General features: G+C 35.4%; 2 protein-coding genes across 2 annotated transcripts in view; one reads left to right on the forward strand and one right to left on the reverse strand.

The window, feature by feature from the left end:
- Positions 1–5,347: 5,347 nt before the first annotated feature.
- On the forward strand, positions 5,348–17,245 carry LOTGIDRAFT_108247 (hypothetical protein; the record flags this gene model as incomplete). Its single annotated transcript, XM_009066954.1, has 9 exons — positions 5,348–5,490; positions 6,996–7,236; positions 7,604–7,707; positions 8,087–8,241; positions 15,233–15,401; positions 15,637–15,849; positions 16,039–16,265; positions 16,465–16,646; positions 17,090–17,245. 9 exons carry the CDS (start codon positions 5,348–5,350, stop codon positions 17,243–17,245), a joined length of 1,590 nt encoding a protein of 529 aa, XP_009065202.1.
- Positions 17,246–18,298: 1,053 nt separating this feature from the next.
- LOTGIDRAFT_229585 (hypothetical protein) overlaps positions 18,299–23,470 on the reverse strand; it is a gene marked incomplete at both ends in the record, with an annotated part of 15,657 nt that continues 10,485 nt past the window's right edge. The window contains 5 exons of the mRNA XM_009066955.1: positions 18,299–18,471; positions 18,857–19,086; positions 19,600–19,724; positions 21,193–21,380; positions 22,563–22,601. Coding sequence (XP_009065203.1) covers positions 18,299–18,471; positions 18,857–19,086; positions 19,600–19,724; positions 21,193–21,380; positions 22,563–22,601 — 755 coding nt within the window. The remainder of the gene's footprint in view (positions 18,472–18,856; positions 19,087–19,599; positions 19,725–21,192; positions 21,381–22,562; positions 22,602–23,470) is intronic.

The raw sequence follows: 23,470 nt of genomic DNA on the forward strand, positions 1-23,470 counted from the left end.
TTAACGACCCAAAATTTAATATCGTATTCTGGTACAGATATTCTGAATAATGAAATATTACACTATGTTGGCGCTTCTTAAATGTGTCATATTCAAAATAACACAAGTTCAGTAAACAGGGTTTTGAAAAACGCACCCGATACAGTATTAATGAAAAACAAACAACGATCCCGCTTTGATTTTGTGAATATTTAGATTTCGTAATTAGAAATTATTAACACTACCACGGTCATAATTACTCATTCTACTTCTTATAATCATTATAAACCTTATAATTGTAATTCCCCATCGCCAATCTTTTATGAGCAGCACAATTCCACATTTGTCAGCATCTTACTTGAATATGAGTCTCGATTATGACAATAAATGTGTATGACAAGCGTCACGATTTTGATGCTCCAATCATCAATTTCCCTTTTTGCAGCAATATTTCGCATTCGCCAGAATAATAATAATATGGAGTTTATGTGTGTCAGATGCTTCTACCTAAGAAATGACCACGCTATTTTAAGAATTTATACAATCAGATCTGGATCGTATTTTGAACCAAATACAGCGCCATTCCTATTTAGTGTAATATTGAGCAGCAATGCCTTGTAGGATATATACTCTCCTACACACCGATCTTGATAAAAAGAATTCTGATTCTAGATTAGATAGGTAAATGACTATTAATATTGGCTTTATATAGCAACTACTTTACTCATTATGAATATGAAAGGACATTATTAAACACCTTAAGTGCGTCTTTCCCTGATGATAGAGGGCGACATGCGCTAAAGCCCTCACGACTGGAAACCATATTCCAATATTGTTTTTGGAATAAACTTGAAATAATCAAAACCTACGACACACACTCCAAAAATGAGATTATCTGTTAGAATTTAAGCAGGCCTTCAGATTATCTACAAACATGTTTGGATGTTGATAGGGATTACGTGACTAACAAACTAAAAACGCCATCAGATGATTAACCTGGTGGTTGGTGCTCCCAAATGTATAGGCCTAGTTTGGAACAAAAACTTCACCAAGAAAATGGAATAAACAGTCTGGAACTGCTAGGTGTTTTTTCTTCTGTTCTGATCTGAAATTAGATAAAATAATAACTCATCCAATGGCGAGAGGTTAGATTGCTATGAACAAAATTGCCATTTAAGTTCTGCTTTTTTGAATACGCGACAATCGTCTGATGAATGGTCGTCCAAGTTGAAATGATTATAAACAGGCTTGTACTTCTGTAATTTGATATCTGATCTGTTGGCAGTAAAACGAGTGAAAAAAATCATTTTAAAATTCTCCCTCATATTGTTTGTGACATTTCATACATGAAATTAAATAAATTAAATTCGAGGTTTCACATATCAGATGCTCTTGAATAGGATACCTTTTCTTAGTGGAATTACTCATGAAAAAGTGAGATTCTGATATAAAAGGACATGTTTTGCATGTTTCGTAAAAATCTCACGCTCTTTTACTTTCGAGAAAACAATCGTACAGGCTTGGTTAAAAAAGTTTGATCTTGTGCAATTTCGATGAAATCGTAAAACCTGTGACTTAATTATACCAGAAAAGGTATGCATACAACTGTTGTGAAATTTCTTATGCACCACGATTTTTAACCCTCGGAAAATTTCTTTCAATCAAATACTATGTTTATCACTGGTAAGGAATCCAGCTATATCCCTTGTTTAACATTGTCATGCATAGCTATCTCAATTTTCACTATGCTATGACTTTTGATTGTATCACATATTTATTATTGTCGATAAATCATGATGCAATCTCATCGTCAATCCTGACTGAACATGATTTAAAATAGACAGTGTAACATCATAAAGTGTAAACGTACATAAAAAGATGTTTGAGTAGGATTGCAAGAACACCTACACATTCTTAATTACCTATAAACACTCGGTATTTTCATGCCTTAACCAATACTGGTGAAGCTTTTGCTGAACTATTGACTATCAAATATATTCTCCGGCCAAATATTATTAACGAACAACCACCCATTTCCACTATTATAAACCAGTACTGATAACATTCTTAACAAACTGTAAACAATCAACCACTTCCCATTTTATGAACCAGTACTGATAACATTCTTAACAAACTGTAAACAATCAACCACTTCCCATTTTATGAACCAGTACTGATAACATTCTTAACAAACTGTAAACAATCAACCACTTCCCATTTTATGAACCAATACTGATAACATTATTAACAAATTGTAAACAATCAACCGCTTCCCATTTTATAAACCAGTACTGATAACATTCTTAACAAACTGTAAACAATCAACCACTTCCCATTTTATGAACCAGTACTGATAACATTCTTAACAAACTGTAAACAATCAACCACTTCCCATTTTATGAACCAGTACTGATAACATTCTTAACAAACTGTAAACAATCAACCACTTTCCATTTTATGAACCGATACTGATAACATTCTTAACAAACTGTAAACAATCAACCACTTCCCATTTTATGAACCAGTACTGATAACATTATTAACAAACTGTAAACAATCAACCACTTCCCATTTTATGAACCAATACTGGTAACATTCTTAACAAACTGTGAACAATCAACCACTTTCCATTTTATGAACCGATACTGATAACATTCTTAACAAACTGTGAACAATCAACCACTTTCCATTTTATGAACCAATACTGATAACATTCTTATCAAACTGTGAACAATCCAGTACTGATAACATTCTTAAAAAACTGCGAACAATCAACCACTTCCGATATTATGAACCAGTACTGATAACATTCTTAACAAACTGTAAACAATCAACCACTTCCCATTTTATGAACCAGTACTGATAACGTTCTTAAAAAACTGCGAACCATCAACCACTTCCGATATTATGAACCAGTACTGATAACATCCTTGACGAACTATGAACTATTAATCATTTCGGTTTATTATGGACCAGTACAGACTCGAAATTTCTTCTTGAGCTTCACCAATATCATTGATATTAAGTGTATGTATACAGTGTTGTGTTGCATTAAGCTTCTATATATGTGAATATTTAAATGTTCAAATGAGGTTCTGTATACGTTGTCAATATGGTGACTGGAGCTCTTACAATACAGCGTGTCACAATTTATTGTTTAAGGATTACCTGCATATATTTTAGAATATATAGGTCACCATGTCAACATAAAAAATAAACATGTCCACACCGGTTGACCTTCTTGATAATAAACACCTGGCTTACCTCTTAGAAATATTGTCTCTGATTCTAGGTAGGTGGCTGTTTAAATTCGGCGCAAGCCTTCATACAGGGCTACTTTGTGGTTGGCGAAATTGATGTTGCTGAAATGGGTAAAGCTTAGTGGTAGTAGCCGTTGTAGAATGAAGGTAAAATGGTGACTGCTGCCCTTCACTGTAAATATTTCACTTTTAATTCGGGAGGTGCAAAGAACAAAATGGATCGAGCATCAATCGCTCAAAGGTCATAATCTTGTGTAAAGGAGTCTTTAAAGTTCACACATTATCCAAGACGCTCGTGGTTGCTTTAAGGTCTGCTTTTATGCTTGCTCAACCGATCAAGGTTGATGCAGTTTTCCGACATGCGTCTGTCCCCCGTAAATCACCAAGATGCGTAATGGTTTTTTGGACAAGATTAAAGATTTGATTAATGTAATATTTTACAAAATAAACAATCAACTTGCACGAGTTAGATATTACTGCAGAACAAATTTAGGTCTCTGAAATTTTTATTTCCAAAATCTTGCAAGGTAGTAGGCTTTCTTTAGTTTGACCTTCAACCCTTATCAAATTCCATATTCAATGTCAGAATACCGGCTTATACGAAAAACTACTTTAAATTCTCAAGAAGTAGTGTTTCTTTACATTGCCTCTCAACAATTACAATGACATTGTATAAATTTATTTAATGTTATGTACTATGTCATAGTAATGCACTATATATCTCAGGGATTGCATATGGGAGCCGCGGTGGCTCAGTGAGTTAGACGCTTGCTCGCTAACCTGAAGGTCCAGGGTTCAATCCCGGTATAGGTCGAGATAATACCTTCGGATTTTTCAACCCGGTTTCCCCCTGTCAGTGATGCAGGTACGAAGGGCTGACATGGAAAAAGCGCCTAGTCGTTCGGATGGGACAATAAACCGAGGCCCCGTGTGCTACAGGCTGTGTACGTTAAAGATCCCTCGACAGTTGGAAATCGAAAAAGAGCAGGCTAATGCCGCTGTCCTGGCAAAAATTTCCTTCATTGCACCCTGCATGGCGTCGCCCGTCTTCATTAGCCCACATGGTGCAGTAGGACGTAAAACTAATATGATGAATGATAAATGTCGAATAGTATCATTTCATAACAACAAAGTGGCAACTGAAAATGAAAAAAAAAATGTCATGTTGGGGCAAATAAAGTTAGTTCAAATGAAGTCATGACCGATTCGACAAGATAAATAATATGAACATTCAATTTCAAGCTATCTAGGCTAATTAAATGTATGAAGACTTGTAATTAGATTTTTACCTAATCGTTAGCTTCTTAACTCTATCATGCCAGCTTGCTGTGCTTTAGTTTATTTTGTATTCGAACAACTAGACACATTCCAATCACAGATCCTGACAGTGCTAATAGGACAAAAGTTGGATGTTTCGATCGATTCTACACCCCAAAAAAAAACGCAAATGCAATGAGACACCCCGATCCTTATTTATTAATAGAAATGACCATCATGATAAGCTATACTAGTCTTCTGTTTATTCGGTGAAACTTCTATTCAGATTTTAAAAATAAAGATAGGGAATCGGATCGGAAAACCTTAAAATTAGGCTACAACACAGCCTTAGAAATACAAATGTTCATAGAAAGTAAAAATGTAATAAACATTATCCTATATTGACGTACAAACCTGACAAGAATATTAATTTTCATATAAAATATGGTGGTTAGTAACGGCTACTTTTGATACAGAATATCTAAAATTTAAACAGTATACCAACCATAGCCCCTTTTGGCCTTGTGTGTCTAATATAAGCCTATATTGGACAAAATGGCTAGATGTCAAAATATTCCTCAATTCAAACAAATTCTAAGAAGATTGAAGGCCGGGAAATCGGTTGTTGTTTCTGCATTAATGATTTTGATGTGAAATGGCCTTTAGGAGCCACCATACAAAACTTTCTCAAATATATAAATGCCTTGAAAAGGTATGAACGTAGTCGACGTAGTTCAGTGGCGTAAAGCAAGGTTCTGCCCTTTCACCCACAAGGTTAACGTTGTCAACTGATAAACTAATGATACGGATAATGAAAAATATTTCTATCGTGTTTCAAGCAGCCTATCAAGATGAAATTCGACGAGATAATTGAAATTTTAGGAGAATTTGGAACTTACCAGAAAAGGATATATTATCTGCTATGTTTGCCAACCATATCATGTGCAATTCAGATGCTTATACCGGTCTTTATACTTAATGTTCCTAATCATAGGTTAGTGATTACTAGTACTTCTTGTCATAAAGGCTTTTATATATCACATTTTAATGCCGAACCGAGAAATTAAAGGAACAGAATCGCCATCCGATTGACCAAGTCTCAAATTTTTTTTGCTAAGCTTATAGTGTTCACGGTTCACAGTCGAAATTTAGCTTCCAAATCTATGTGTGTTCGGAATTATTCACGTTTGAAAGTTGAAACGACGATTCGTCTTTTATTTTTAAATACAAAATGAAATTCCTCGTTTTTTGTGAAGGAATTGTCCGATTTCTGTTCATTTCTAGTTCTACTGCAGACTATTTACATATATTCAAGACCGAAATCAACCCCGGAAAATAACGAATCTGTCATTTAAAAGTGGAATATATATATGTAAGTTGTTATATCGGTCTCTGAGTTTGACTGTGTCGGATACAGATTTGTAACTAGACCCCTCTTTTACTGGTCTATACACTCCGTAAGTATTATAGAAGACCATATAGGCGAACAAAAGTGTGTAATGCATAAGTCATTGACTTCCTGAAATGTAAGATAACTGTGAAAGATGAATAAACTGTGCACAGAACACCACATTGGAACTCTTTGTTGAACCTTTACAAGAGGTATCGCAAGGTGGTGACCACCATTTTGGATATATGAAGTTGTGTTAATCAGAACATGAATTTAACTAGTGTTTTTGTCCTTCTGTTCTGCATTTAAAAAGAACCTCACTTAAATACAAAACACTAAAATGGCGATTCAGTGCATCTCATTTGGCCCTAGCAGATTCAGTCAGGCAGTGGCTAAACTAGATCAGTGGAGTTTTTTTAAAGTTTAATTTTTTTTAAAACATATGCCTTCTGCATTCTGCGAACCTCATTTTATAAAATAAGCTCCAACATAAGTTGTAAACCATTTTATATTATGTGTTAACCTTTTAGATACTTACTTTTTTTCTGGAGGTGGAACCCATGGACTTGGTCCAACCATCCCTGTGGTAGTTGAGCCACTGAAGTCAGGTCGATGACCAGAATGCAATTTTCCCTTTAAAGTAAACATGAGTAAATGATGGCAATTGGTGGCGATTTTTTTTTTATCAGGTCGACTAAATATCACATTTTCTCAGATTCATCGTACAATTATTGACCCGATTCTCCCCTAGATGACAAAGTGTAGTTCAGTACAGTTCAATTACTTCCTGCTCTATAGAATATCAACATTGATGTTGATAAAATAAGTTATTAACCATTTATCATTATTTGATAACTTGTCAGATATGATCAAATATAATCAAATGATTATTTTCCGATCGTGTCAAAGAAAATTGTTGTCTTGTTGGCAGATGATAATGCGCCAAGACTTTTTCCGGAAACCATGAGATTATATAATGATAAGTCAAACTTTATATTTCATTTTATTTGTTTGATTTTTTGACCATTATATACAATCGTAAACCCATTACGAAACCAGTTGCAATGGTGATTTCGGGCAAATCAGAATAGTAATTTTTACATTTTCAGATGTCAACTACCGAGTGTATTTAATGATACTTCGTATTTTCCCCAGACCAATCGGCTGTCTTTTTATGTCAACCATTCCATACCATTAGATAAGAATGGTGAATGGGAGAAGTGTGACAGATATGATGTCAATCTCACCTCCTACACTAAAGAGTCAGCAGTCGATGTTAACGCTACCAGATCAGACTGTAGTAAATGGGTGTACGATACCACTACATTCGTCGATACTTTTATCACAGAGGTAAACTTGTTATCTAACAATATCTCCTATACAAACAATCCAATAATGTCATGGCCGTAAATGCATCCCATGTTAAAATGAGGCAAAGGGTGTCTTGGCGGATTGAAACCTCGAAAAATTGGACGTCGTTTGCCTAATGGCGTAGGCGTTAGCCTCCTGGGGGTACAATTAGGGGACAGACTGACCCAATGATAACTGTCAAGATTGAGATTCAAAATGCGGCAGCGTCATATGCACGAGGATTTCTCAAGAAAATGTTTGTCAAATAAAATGGTTTTGGTGCATTTATTATACACATTTTGTGGCTTACAAGGGATCTGCTAGACAAAGTGAATAACCTACATACTATAAATCTTATATACTTCAGCAAAATATGATCTGTGCGGATTCTATCTATCGTTCCCATGCAAACATGATTTTAATGGCTGGTTTGCTCGTTGGTGCTTTTGGTTTCGGCATTTTATCTGATATGTAAGTATTGAAAGAGAGCTTAAAGTAACAAATGTAAACAGTAGCTTAAATAATAGGGATATGAAGAACCAATAAATTACTGTAAGTGTAAAAGTTTCAAAAAGGTACCATATTGCACAACTTCACTTTGTTTCGATATTGATAAAACTTGCTAGGTATAAACATATACACATAGAATGAAAATCAAGTCATTACCCCGTGATATCACCCCCTTATCTCAACACAACTAGTTGTCAATTTTCATTCTGAAAAGTGGTACAAATAGCTAGAATTGAACTGGGAAAGCAATAGTTTAGACGACTGGACGCATTATTCTTTCATATTTTGAGTTTTTTGTGTTTGTATTGTTAACGACCAAACATTATTTTCTTATTTTTAGAATTGGTAGAAAGAAAGCGTTGTTATGTTCTGTATTGCTTCATATTGGTGGATCTATAGCAACATCATTCGCTCCCAATTATACAGCCTTTGTGACCATCAGATTCATAACCGGGGCTTCCAATGCTGGTTCATTTATGTCAGCCTTTGTTTTGGGTGAGTACACATTTTTAACTTTCGAATAGTTGACGAGCTCTTGTTATCTGGTGCGTCGTTGTAGGATGCTCATTGTATATTATGGGTGTGGTTTGGAGTGCAAGTTTGTGAAAAAAAAAGCATGGGAACAGATACGAAACCCTTTCCATACGGACAAAGCATACCTTAAACTAGTTTGATTTGAGGGTATTTATTATTTAGAGTCGTAACTGATGATCACCATCATGGAAAAGTAACATACTCAGCATTTCCTTATGTTATATATGTAACCGAGTGAAGTTACATTAATAAAAAACACAATACAAAAGTCGTCGAATCTTTAATAATACAGTGCATCTTATTGACACTCAAAAACAGTCCAGCAGTGCTGTCGCCTGTTCGCCATCAATATCGCCTCGTTCTCGCCTCTTCCACGCGCTCACCGAAACCAGTTAAGCAAACCGATTTCGGATCGACTATATCTATGAACAGTTAAAAGGAGAGAACTATAATCAGACCACTGTGCTCAAAGTGACCATTGCAATGTACGTTGCCATACTCTCACACTCGCGAAGATTTTGTAGCCTATGAAGATTAGAATGTTCGCCTTTTGTTGATCTAGAAGATCTACGAATTGGTACAATATCGTCTTCATCAGCCACATGATGTTCTAATTCACCATGACGTTGGACGTCGCTCTCATTGATATGGGTTGAATCCAGATGTGTTGAAAAGTCATCCCCATCTTCTCGACTATGATCTTCCATCATACATGGATCAAGTTCCTCAGGGCTAGTCTGGCTATCCAAACTATCCTCATGAGAAATGATTGCTTATTTTGGGGGTCGTTACCATCGGCATCTGAATCATTCTCAATAATGGAATCATGACTGACCTGGCTGCTATCAACCTGGTCATCCACTGATAAGGACGGACATGGACGTAATTCAGATCGATGTAATGTCTTTTGAACTTCCGGGTTATCTATAAGACAGACAATATAAACATGATTATCCTCCGTAATGCGTTTAACAACTCTGTAAACCAAAAGTGACCAATGATCGTGTATTTTATCTCGTCCAATTATACCACGAGCCCTGGTAAAAACAAGTTGACCTATCTCTAGTGGATGATCTGCGTACTTTCTTGCAACGTTGGTTCCGACTATTAGCAGAATGATTAAGTTGTTTAAACGCCTCGGTATATGCGTTCTTTAGGCGCTTTTGATGGTCTGATATCCAATCATCACCCGAAGGTAAATCATTGCCTAATAATACGTCTACTGGCAAAACTGGGTTACGTCCGAACATAAGAAAATAAGGTGTAAATCTGGAAGACGAATGAGGTGATGTGTTATAGGCGAAAGTTAATTCTTGTAAATGGTTTGGCCAGAGCTTTTTCGCATGTTCCGGTAAAGTACGCAAAAGGCAATGGAGTGTTCGATTAAATCGTTCTGTTTGACCATTCCCCTGTGGGTGGTATGGAGTCGTGCGTGTTTTCTTAATACCATATAGTTCACAGAGATTAGCAATGACTTTAGATTCAAAATTACGCCCTTGGTCGGAATGTATACGTCGAGGAACTCCGTAGCGACAGAACCATTCCTTGACCAGCACTTTAGCCGTTGTAACAGCTGTTTGGTCCTTCGTAGCTACCGCGATAGTATATTTAGAGAAAACATCAGTGATCACAAGCACATTCTCCACTCTGTTCGAAGCTGGTTCCAATAAGGTAAAGTCAATGGCTACAATTTCAAGAGGTGCCTTGGCTAACAGGTTTTCATAGCTGGATGAGGTTTTGGAATGCATGGTTTAGCAATAACACATCACGGACAATTTTCACATTTCGCTTCGACATCACGCCACATGCCGGGCCAAAAACATCTTGATCGAACTAATTCAAAGGTTCTCTCGATACCCTGGTGACCCGCGTTGTCATGAAGCTTCTCCAGAACAATTGGTTTAATTGATTCTGGTAAAATAAGTTGATGGTTCTCATCTTTGCATGCGTTTATAAGTTTCCTATATAGTACACCACTTTTCAGAAAAATTTTACTGCGTTGTCGTAATAATGTCAATACTGGCTTCGATAGTTGTTTTCTTTCTTTTCTGGAGGGAAAAGATTCAGATTCCCAATAAGTGCGAAATGTATGTATCGTTGGGTCTGAATTTTGTAGTGTGATCAATTGTTCAGCTGATTATGTAGGCAACATAGAAATAAGGTTGTTATAAACCGTCGCATTCGGAGGATCGGACAAAATGCTCCCACATACTGTAGAGCGTTAGATAGCTGGAAGCTGGGTTGATTTTGTTATTTCTTGAATTTTGGAATCGATTGTAATAATGCCTCTATTAACTTCAACATTTGTGGGCATTCTCGATAATCCATCAGCGTTATTATTTGACTTGCCGGCTTTGAATTTTAATTCGAAATCAAATACCGCCAGGTCTGAAATCTAACGTTGTTCGACGGCACTTAATTTAGCTTTAAGTGAATGACAAAGCGGATTATTATCTGAGTATACAATACATTTTTGTCCTAACAAATAGTCACGGAATTTTTCACATTGCGCCCATTTCAAGCCTCAAAGTTCCAGTTTTCTGGAGCTATAATTTTCCATATTACGCTCAGCACCACGTAAAGCACGACTGGCATAACTAATAACGCGCATTTCGTTATTCTGATACTGGGAGTACTGCACCGAGACCCTGGAAACTAGCGTCAACTTCCACTATAAAAGGCTGAGAAAAGTCTGCGTAACCCAATATTGGAGCACTCGTCAACCGCTTTATTATTTCTCCAAATGCGATACTACAATCTGCCGTCCATAGAGCTGTCAAATCTTGATTCTTACCACTAACATCTAAGCTCTTCAGTATAGCATGCAAAGGTGCTGTCACCCTAGCATAATTCTGAACGTATCTACGGTAAAACCCACAGAACCCAAGGAAAGTTCGCAACTGTTTTGCCGTGGTAGGCTTTGGCCAATTTATAACTGATGATATTTTATCAGGATCTGTAGAAACTCAGCTGGATGAGACCACGTGTCCCAAAAACTTAACTTGATTTTGCAGCAGGTAACATTTAGATGGTTTGAGTTTAAGATTATGACGAGCTAAAGTTGTGAAAACTGAGTCCAGTCGCTCCAAATGTTCTGAAAACGATCTGGCAAATATTATAATGTCATCCAAATAAACTAATAAAATTCGAAAAATGTCATCACGAAAACAGCCTTGCATCAACCTTTGGAATGTAGCTGGCCCATTGCACACTCCAAATGGCATACGCTTGTATTCAAATAGTCCGAAAGGTGTGGTGAAAGCAGTTTTATGTTGGTCACGTTCATCCATAGCTATTTGGTTGTAACCACTAGATAAATCAAGTGAGCTGAATATTGATGAACCATACATCGAGTCGAGGCTTTCCTCTACCCGAGGTAAGGGACATGAATCGCGTTTGGTTTTTAAATTCAATCGGCGGAAATCCACACACATTCGTAGATCACCATTCTTTTTACGAGCTAAAACTATTGGGCTTGCAAAGGCACTATAGCTAGGCACAACTATATTAGCCTCTATCAGTTTATTAATATGTTGACGAACTTCCTCTAAATAAGCTGGAGGTATACGTCGAAAAGGTTGTTTGATTGAACTATTATCTGTCAATTCGATACTGTGTTTCACCGCTGATGTGTATCCTATGTCCATATCTGACTTGCTGAATATTTCAGAATGCTTTCGCAAGAGAGAATTTATTTCGTACCTCTGTTTCGCATCCAGGCTATCCGGAATGGAAACGGCTGGTAACGTGGTATTATCGTCAACATTATTTACAGAAGCTGACTGTTCAAATAGTTGGTTTTCTTCCACCAGGACTTCTCGATCAGCAACTGAGAATTTCACATTGTCTAAATCAATGTCAGCCTTGCAGATGTGAGCTAACCGTGTTCTAGGTTGGAGCCACAGGTCCGACTTTGTTATATTGGCTACCTGAACATGAAATTTTCCATTATTATGGACACCAAAAGTGTTACAAATGCTGATACCATTTGGTAAATGAGTCCTATTGCTCAGCTCTTCCAATAGAACTGCACCAGATAATTGTGTGTGGCCAGATACGGGAACTACTGACACACTGGATGCTGGTAATAAAACTGGACTGGATCCAATAACTCTGGCAAATCCTGACAACTTCTCGTTTCGCACTGTTGTGTTCTGAACAGATAGTATCCGTCTTACAATTAACTCATCTGAATCCTTCGACTTTCCAACAGGTTGGCAGTCAGACAATACTGACCAACAGTGACGCAGAACCTTCATCCCTAAAATCCCAGGGAAATCTTTATAATTGTCTGGAGTAGTATGGTCCGCCGGATCTTTAATTACAAGAATACTTTGACTACCGATATTCCTGCCAGCCACCTCCATAATAACCTGAAATATACCAATGTAGGGAATTTCCACTCCATTTGCTGCTCTTAATGTTAAGAAGTCTATATTTGCTAAGTTGACTAAACACCCGAAATAATTCCGAAAACACGATTCAGTCAATGTTGAAACCTGGGATCCTGTGTCAATTACAAATTTCAGGGGAATCCCAGCTAGATTTAGCTCTACCCAAGGACAGTCACCCACGGTATCGTGTATCGAAAGAGTTGGTGTTGAGCCTATTTGGTCACAAAAACCCCTTCCTTGGCCCGCAGAAAAGGGTATTATTTGTTTTCCGATTTCGTAAAACGCTTAGGACAATTCCTCCTAAAATGACCGGGCTCGTTGCACAAAGTCTAGGTGGAGGTGTCTGTTTTTCAGAGATAAGCTTCTGTAGGTGTGCCAGTTGCTCTTGTTGTGCTTTAACCATAGTACGTAGAGTTTCGATTTCGGTAATTGCAAATGTTTCTGAAGTTGAAATCTGTTGTGTTCGGGCTGAATTTGAAGACTCCTTTAAGTTATTTGTTTTGGCATCTTCATCTGACCATTCTAGAGCGAATTCGCGAATCCCTAAAAATGTCATCTCTTCATTTTCTCTCACCTGCCGTTTAAGTTCTCGTCTTAAATTTTCGTCATAAACACCATCTACAAAATGATCTCTTAGCGTGGCATCCTGATCATTGAGCGAGGTCCGTGATTTCCTAATGATTCTATCCATGAACTTCCCCAAGGCATAAGAGTAACAGCGTAATGTTTCATCCTTTCGTTACCTTCGTTCGAAAAATTGTTTCTGCAGCTGGGATAGGGAATATGTATCACCGAAAGCCTCTCGTAGGGCTCCAAACATCAGACGCCAATTTCCTTTAACATTTCTGATTTTCACCTCCTCCCGTGCATGACCTTCCAAATATCTATACACATACCTTGACTTCTCATCGTCACTTAGTTGAAGAGTGGACATACAGTTGGTAATCTCTTCGATCCATTCATGGACTGTAGATTGCTCAGCCAAATCAGGTCTCCCCCTAAAGTTAGACGGTTCTTGTTCTTTGCCCAGAACGACTATTGATTTTTGAGACATAGAAGATAACTCCGATGACCCCCGATCAGGGTATCTCGTTTCAGGAGAATGCTGCACACCACGATTAACTGTGGAAGGCATGCTATTAGTGCGAAGAGATGGAGGATCAGCGAACCGGGGAGTTGACATTTTGTGGGCATTGAGAGTTGACAATTCGTTTTCCAACCGTTCGATTTCCATAAGATATAGCTCTGTTCCAAATCACAATTTTTCGCGGCCATTTTTAAATTTAATATGTCACTGTAAAGTTTGCTTAATGCTTATCATCCCGATCTACAGCAATCCTCAATTTAACAGTCGAATAGCAAGAAACTAAAATATCACTTTGCAAGTGTCGTAACCAGGCTTTAGATAAAGTAACTACCGGATGTACCCCGTCTTTTAGCAAATTGAAATTCCACACATAACGATTTGGTTTCCCTTTACGCTTACGTCCGCGTACCAAGTCGTTTGAAAACCCCAAAGTCGGTTAACTTAGTGAATGATTAATAAGTTTAATTTCACCATTTAAAAATCGTACATACCCGTCCACAATTTTATCGTCCGCTAAGAATTCGTCCGGATTAGGGTGTCCCTTCTATGCGTTGAATCCACTAACCGAAATAGGAGGCAACTCAATAAATTTAACCCGACATCCGCTCTTGCTATCAAGTGCAGAAGTCACTCGCCTATATTGTTGAATGACTCCCTCAACTGGTCTAAATGACTTCTCCACTGCGTGTATGAATTTTCCCCTTTTATCAGTCAGATCGCACGTACCTAACCAAACATACACAGTCAAATTCCCCAAACTTTTCAAATTGTCTTGATAGGAACAAGTCCACTGCTCTTTGAGTTGTAAACCTTGAATGACAGTCAAAACGTATTCTCACTCCCTCGCTACTGGGTTCAAATTCTGTCTTCAAGTATAAGCCTTTACTGTCTGATAACAATATGGGGACAGTTTCTAGTTTTCCACACTTAGCGGGCAATGGTTTGGCGATAGACCTTTGGAGTTTAGATAGACTCATCCAAAACAAAAACACACATACAATAATAAAAATGTTGTTATAAAAAAAACAGTTTATTTGGTTTACACAAAAAGTACGACCCGATGACGTCACACAAATACCACGAAGAAAAGTCAAAATATAAAAATGGAAAGTTCTCACCAAGTATCACTAAGGCTTAATCCTATCGGCGACGCCAAAATGTAAGCGAGTGAAGTTACATTAATAAAAAACACAATACAAAAGTCGTCGAATCTTTAATAATACAGTGCATCTTATTGACAGTCAAAAACAGTCCAGCAGTGCTGTCGCCTGTTCGCCATCAATATCGCCTCGTTCTCGCCTCTTCCACGTGCTAACTAAACCAGTTAAGCAAACCGATTTCGGATCGACTATATCTACGAAAAGTTAAAGGGAGAGAACTATTATCAGACCACTGTGTTCAAAGGGACCATTGCAATGTACGTTGCCATACTCTCACATATACATAACATTTGATATTTTCATTTTTTTAGGCGTGGAGATGGTTGGCCCATCTAAAAGAACATTTGCTGGAATAGTTATAGAAATGTTTTGGTGCATTGGATTATTTATACTCAGTATGGTGGCGTTCTTAGTTAGAGATTGGAGTACTTTACAACTGTCATTATCAGTTCCATCGACACTTTTACTTATTATGTTCTGGTAAGTATATTGGCGGTATTTATATACTTATCTCTGTCAATGTACATTGTCGCTACCAATGCATCTTCCCATTCATTCGTTCATTCACACTGGGTCGTGAACACAATCTAGATTTTAACGGATGAAATTTAGGCACCTTCAGAAATGTGTGCATGGGGAATAGAAAGTTTCTCGTGTCCGCAACCAAACTCCACTTTGCTCTTGTTATAACAAGCATCCATTATCTTCTATTTAGGTTTGTTCCCGAATCTCCAAGATGGTTAGTTTCAAAGAACAGAACTGAAGAAGCTGAAAAAATCTTACGAAAGGCAGCTAAAGTGAATAAAGTTGAACTACCTGTGAAGCTGTTTGACAAAGATACACTCGATGATGGACCACAAGCTAAAGTATGGGAAATGTTTACATCACCAATTCTACTAATAAGATCCCTGATTATTTTCTTTAATTGGTAAGAAGCTTCAAATTCATTATGATGCTGCTGGTTTGAGTGGATTGTAAGTATTGGTCTGTTCAGTGACTAGAAAAACAATAATTAGAGCGATTTGAACGGAAGTTACTCGCCTGTGTGAGGATGTGTGTGTGTATCATGGTATCTTTAATCGATTATTTTCATATTACTACTTTTTTCCATCTACAGGATGGTTGTAAGTATGGTATATTATGGATTAGGTTTAAATGTGAGCAACTTAGGTGGAGATATTTACGTTAATTTTACTATCGCCAACATTGTGGAGCTTGTTGCCTACTTCCTGTGTTTGTTGCTGTTAGATAGAATGGGAAGGAAAGCTTTACATTGTACCAGTATGTTATTAGGTGGTATAGCTTGTCTCTGTACCATATTTCCGGTGATTTATGGCAACTCCTGTGAGTATTCCTTTCTTATAGTACACCTGCTCGAAAATTTCTTGCTGTGGTACTGCGGTAACTCAAGTCAGACGTTCGCCTACCTATCTCGTAATACTCGTAATGTAAAGTAGAATTATCTGCATCGGGAACGAAGTAAAATGAACTGCGACATGATGTTAAAAACAAAATATTATATAACCTCTACATTTGATTTCAGCCCATGAATGGATAACCATTACTCTGTCAATGGTCGGCAAACTTGGTGCCTCTGCTGGTTTTGCTGTTATTTATGTGTTTTCTGCGGAATTGTTTCCCACCGTTGTAAGGAACTCTGCGATGGGTGTCAGTTCTTTCTGTGCTCGTATAGGTGGAATGGTATCACCATATATTGCTGATTTGGTAAATATGGTTTTTTAGCCAAAAGCAAAGTGTTACATTATTTTGCAATTTGTTTCTCATAATGAATGTTCAATATTCATTCTTTGTATAATGCCAGTCCTATATTTTGTTTCACGCGATAAATAATTTATTTCATAATATATACTAAGTTTGATAACGTCAAATTGCTGATAAAATTCACTGTGGTAAAGTCTCATTCCCAAAGCAATGCTTTTTGAAAATATTTTTAGTTACAAGATTCAACCCAAAGTAATGGGTGATATCGGAAACATTCTCACGTATTTATAGCATAAGTTGAAATAACTAGGGACTGGCTGTAAGCCGTGCTACAGGAGGAAATTCTCCACAAAATATCATCATAGGCATAAGTTTTGTTTTGTTTTTAGTTTAATTGGCAACCAGTTTCCCAGAATCTGCGTTTAATTCGACCATTTTTCTTTCAGGGCGCACTAGTTAAAGGTGATTTTGGTACAGCGTTACCGCTATTAGTGTTTGGTGGTGTATCTGTAGCAGCTGGTTTACTATCACTCTATTTACCAGAAACATTGGATAAAAATCTCCCGGAATCCATAGAAGATGCAAAATATTTTGGCAGGTGAGACTTTATTATGTTATGTTATTGATACTAGATAATTTTACCATGTCAATAATTAGTTTAGATAGACATAAACTAATATAGATCGAAATCCTGGTTACATCCAGTTTTTGTTTTCAAATAAGCTTCAGTAACTTCCTAAATTTCTAATTTAAGATTTGTTTTTCCATTGTTGTCCTGTCGTTCAGTCAGTTTGACTAGTCTGGGAATAACCGGTTGTGGAGTATGGTACAAATTGTCGATGCAGAAGAATATGGCTTGATCTTCGATTTTACTGTATTAACAGTATAACACCCCCGCGTCGTACACCGCATCACTACATCGTATACCGAGTCTATTCGTACTTACATACGAAACTCTTTTTGTCCAATAACCATTGAATATATTTAAATAATCGTTTTATTACAGAAAAAATAAGAAGAGTAAATACCATATTGATACAATGAAAGAAAATATCAAGGAAGGAAAATATGAAATGAAATCAGAACACGGCAAATATTAGATAACATGACACTATATCACAAGTTAATTTTCACAATTCTTTTTAAAAATAGTTTTTTTTTATATAATATACGGGGGTTCATTTTGGACATCTAGCATTATTTGAATTTAATTGAACATTTATGACGATTACTAATTCTAAAAAGCATAGTTGTTAATTATCATTATAATCATGACATAATATCTTACCTCTAACTTGGGTGAGTTTTTAAGACTGAAAATGCATGTGGCATAAACAACTTGATTATATACATTGGAAGCGCATCAAGTGTATGTTCAGTCAAAGAATATCTTTTAAAGTCCAAATACGAAACAGTTTGGTAAGTATCGGGTGTAAATTAATTGAAGCAAAATCACGTTTGAAAGGGATTCGATCGTTTCTCTGAAAATTTCATGAGATTTTCATTATTAGATTTATTGGCTTTCGGTGCTGAAATGTATATAAAATCTAAAGCTTATAATAAATATGTTACAATATATAGTTTAGTATAATTGATATAAAAACACACTTGAAAAAGATACTGTCGTAAATCGAGGGAGATTCGCAATTTTAATCTTAAACGGTTGCAACGGCGGGAGCAGCGTTAGCAACACTACTGTATCCGGCTGCAGCAACTGCAACCTTTGGTGCCACCACCTTAATAGTTACTGCAACAAATGCAACCACTGCAACAACACCAGCTGTTGTACCGACTGCTATAGCAGTGGTAGTATCTGCCTCATCATCGGCTGAAATGCAACAAAGTTTTATTATGCTAATACTTATATGAATAGAAAGTAGATGTGTTTTAATGACTTGGAAAAATACCAGTTTGTCTCACATGTCCAGAATAACCAACAGGATTCCAATGAGTGATCGGTATGTGATATATAGTGCACAAGACAATGTCAACATATTTTGAAATCAGTAGAAAAGCTTGCAATGTGAGCACTTTTTCATTCCAATAGCGTTCACGACTTCACGAGGCGAAATGCAAGAAAGGCATTTTTAGCTTAATTTCTAACCCGAATAAAGTGATTATTAATGAATGAATATAGATGGCCGAACGTATCAAAAGTACAGAGAAAACAGATTCATTGATTGGGACGTGTGATGAAAGATATGTTTATCTACCTGCGAACACAAATGGTCCTTCATATATTGAAATAGGCTTATCATCATTGTCTGTAGAACGTCGTTTTCTGTACCCGGAGCAACGTCTGGTACATCTGTACGAGTTATCATCTTCAGTGCAGATGAAAACTCGACATACAATATCAATTTCGCCCTTCTCTTTTATAAACTCAAACGTTTTGAAGCCGAATGTTGTATTATAGATAACTGTTGTGGAGTCAACAGAACATCTGAAAGTGAAATTATAAACCTATCTTGACACAGCTTCAAATATTAAACATTTTCAATCTCTTCTCGAAATTTCAAGATGAACTTTAATTCTTGTGTTTCATAATTCATTCTCTTCATTCATCCAGAAAAATACCTTTGATCTTTGGAATAAACACACTTAAATTAATTTAAAGAAATTTGAAATTGAACAACCATTAGAACTGGAAAATTTTCCCAGTAAATTAAAATTTCCCTATAGTAATCTTTTCATCTTTACATCAACCAAAAGACAATTTAAGACTATTAAGTACTAATTTAGAGTTGATATTTCACTTCATTTGACATTGATTGACAAAAGTGTATAAAGAATAAATATTAATATTATGTAATTTATTTCTATCCAAAAACTACTCACCTATTTTTTATCAGATAGTATATATCAGATGATGAACTACTATTTGGTTTAGCATAACATTCTTCAATAACTGGTTTCAGGTTGTAATCGTTTGTTACTTGGACGTGTCCATACAGACTGTCCTTCACCATACGCCTCTCTTTCCATTTTACATTGTACCAAGTAACTACCACCATCTCTAGTGATGACCGAATCATCCATAACATAAATAGTATTACTATAGATGATCTTATCCCAGGTCTCCTGAAATATAGCATTTACTTTTATTTTGTTGTTTGTAGAGTATGTTGTGAATGTTGAGCAGCTAAGATGGGCGTGGAGCCAGGCAGGGTATGCTTACTCTTCTAGACACCTCATACTACCTTTCATTATGAAATACTTGCTCACTTAGAATCGATATACTTCTTCATTACTAATGTTTGCTAGTGCAGATTTCGGGTTTCGTTATGCGGTTTAGATAGTTAGTACTTGGTTTATTTATTGTACTAAGTTTAATCTTTTCATATCATTCTGTACATCGGAAACTGCCAAAATACAAATTCTGGCGTATTTCGATGTACTCTGACTTCGCCCTCATTCATTGACATTACATAACAATATTTTTGCATCATTACGGATTCAGAATGTAAAATATTGAATTGTAAAAGATTGAATTGTAAAAGATTGAAATGTAAAATATTGAAATGTAAGATATTGAATTGTAAAAGATTGAAATGTAAAATATTGAATTGTAAAAGATTGAAATGTAAAAGATTAAAATGTAAAATATTAAAATGTAAAAGATAGAAATGTAAAATATTGAAATGTAAAAGATTGAAATGTAAAATATTGAAATGTAAAAGATTAAAATGTAAAATATTAAAATGTAAAAGATAGAAATGTAAAATATTGAAATGTAAAAGATTGAAATGTAAAAGATTAAAATGTTAAAGATTGAAATGTAAAAGATTGAAATGTAAGATATTAAAATGTTAAAGATTGAAATGTAAGATATTGAATTGTAAAAGATTGAAATGTAAGATATTAAAATGTAAAATATTAAAATGTAAAATATTGAAATGTAAAATATTGAAATGTAAAAGATAGAAATGTAAAATATTAAAATGTAAAAGATAGAAATGTAAAATATTGAAATGTAAAAGATAGAAATGTAAAATATTAAAATGTAAAAGATAGAAATGTAAAATATTAAAATGTAAAAGATAGAAATGTAAAATATTAAAATGTAAAAGATAGAAATGTAAAATATTGAAATGTAAAAGATTAAAATGTTAAAGATTGAAATGTAAAATATTGAAATGTAAAAGATTGAAATGTAAAAGATTGAAATGTAAAAGATTGAAATGTAAAAGATTAAAATGTAAAAGATTAAAATGTAAAAGATTGAAATGTAAAATATTGAAATGTAAAAGATTGAAATGTAAAAGATTGAAATGTAAAAGATTAAAATGTAAAAAGATTGAAATGTAAAAGATTGAAATGCAAAATATTGAATTGTAAAATATTGAATTGTAAAATATTGAAAATACTTTTGAAGTGCCAAAATAAAGTACAGACTGTCAAAAGGTCGAAAAATGAAAAAGCGGGATCAAACTTTAAAAAGAAAACAGGTGACTCATGGAGTCTGTTAATAAATCTGTCGGATCATAAACACTTTCAGTGATTAAATTCCATGTTTGTTCCTGAGGTCACGACAATATAATCTACTTACTTTTCTAGTGGATCCACAACTTCTTAAGTTATAGTGACCGAATGAAAAGTAGTCATTATATGAATACACACGACAATATCCAAAATACATGTATATGGAACTGACATTTGGATGGTGTTGCCGGAATAGTTCCATATCCACTTCGATATCAAAATATCCATTTTCACACGATACCTGTACAATATTTTCTTGAAAATAGAATAATAAAACTTTAAAGATTAGATTAATACGATTAAAAAGGGGTCTATCAAACCTTTCCCGAATAGTTCAGGTCATCAAGCAATTCAACCTGAACACGTTATGCTTTTTTGACAGAATTTTATTAATATATGAAATAGAACAACGTAAAAGTTATAAAAAATAACGTAAATCGATGTAGTTCGATGTAATTGCATTGATTGAACTGCTATATCCCCGGTTCCCAACTTCTAGTGTTTTTCACCTCCTGGGGGTGTGGGACTATGGTGTCAGGGGTGTGGTCATCTGGAGTAGGAGAATAATTTGTTTTGAATTGAGAGAGCACTTCACATCAATACATGCTGAAAATGTGGATGAAACAAATTTTTGGGAGTGTGAAAGGTCCAGGTAATTGCTCATGGGGTTTGAAGGCTGAGAAAAGTTGGGAACCACTGTGCTAGATCTTCAAAACAAGTTTGTTTACAGAAATCGACATGGTTTTACATGTTGTCACGAACCACCCACCAATCCTATACCTTTTAAATAAAAATCTATTTTGAATTGTCTTACACTTTTCGTCAGTTTTCTTTTTGTTACTCAAAATCTTTTCAGACTAATAAACAAGAATTCGATTCTACCATAAACACTATGCTATTTTATACATATAATATACGCTTTACATATCGGACAATAAGAACATACAAATTGAAAATTATGAATCAAAGGTTACATAGAGTATTTTTTTTATTATTGAAGTCTATTTCATTTTTAAAATAAAAGTCGTATGTAAATATTGCTATGATAGCAAAATGAACAGGTCATTTGAAAACATTAAACCACGCATCCAACGATTTTCTCGAATTCAACTCTCATAAGAAACTGATTGACGTTAAAAAATATTTGTAGGCCTATCATCAAAGAAATACATGGTAACGATAAAGCTTGACTATATTCGAATGTTTTCAGTTTTTGATGAACAAATAGAATGATGACTATTATTAAGAGATCAGAATGGGAGATTTTAGAATTTACATCCAGGAAATGAGTGGAAAAAAGTGTAAATTATAAAATTTTATTTTCGTATACAGGCTACCATATATTTCACAGTGAGATGACGAGAGAATTATGTCACCACTGTTAAAGATTGGCAGCTTTATACTCTATCATAACAAAATAACAATTTAAACACTTACCAGTTAATCCAGATGATGTTGTCTGATAATTATTAAATCCTAAAATAAAAATGTTACTGATATTGCTTAGTTTTAACGGAATGGAAAAGTGCAAATTAAAGCGCTAAATATCCTTATATATATGATAAAATGACCAGTTTCGAATACAGTGTGGGGATTTTTGGTAAATCAGGTTTGTCCAGTGTAGTTGTATTACTTGCGGGAGCTGCGTTATTTCCGGTTAACTCTTTCTGGAGTTGCAGGATCCACCAGAATCTTTCACTCGTGCTAATTTCATACGCAATTTTAGAAATTCAATCCAAGGCTCGAAGATAAATCTGGCAACTTATTTCATAAATTTCATATGATGAGTGAAAGATTATGTTCATGTAATATTAGTTTGAAGAATCAGATACATGTTTTAAGTTTGGTTATTGTCGCAGGTCGAAAATTGTGAAAACTATAAAACAATTTCTAGGGAAATTCCCTTAATTTATCCTAAAGTTTTAACTTAAAAACTAAAAAAATATTGCCGTTGATTTTTAACGACAAAGGGTCTGACATGGAAAAAGCGTCTAGTCGTTCGGATGGGACAATGAACTGAGGCCCCGTGAGCTACAGGCTGTGCACGCTAAAGTTTCCTCGACAGTTGGAAAGCGAATAGGAGCCGGCAAATGCCGCTGTTCTGGCAAAATTTCCCTCATTGTACCCTGCATGGGGTTGCCCGTCTTCATTAGCCCACATGGTGCAGAAAAGTAGGATGTAAAAGTTTTACTAAATCTCCATTCATTTCATTCATTTTTAACGCCAAAGCTATTTAAAAAGGTTTATGTAAACGTTTAAAGTTCGTTTTGCTTTTTGGGAAGTTTTAGAAAAACTATTGTGCGGATTTAAGCAAAATAAACGCCTTAATCTGGAGTTACCTGCGT

This window comes from Lottia gigantea, assembly GCF_000327385.1.
Source record: "Lottia gigantea unplaced genomic scaffold LOTGIsca_8, whole genome shotgun sequence".
NCBI lineage: Eukaryota > Metazoa > Mollusca > Gastropoda > Lottiidae > Lottia > Lottia gigantea.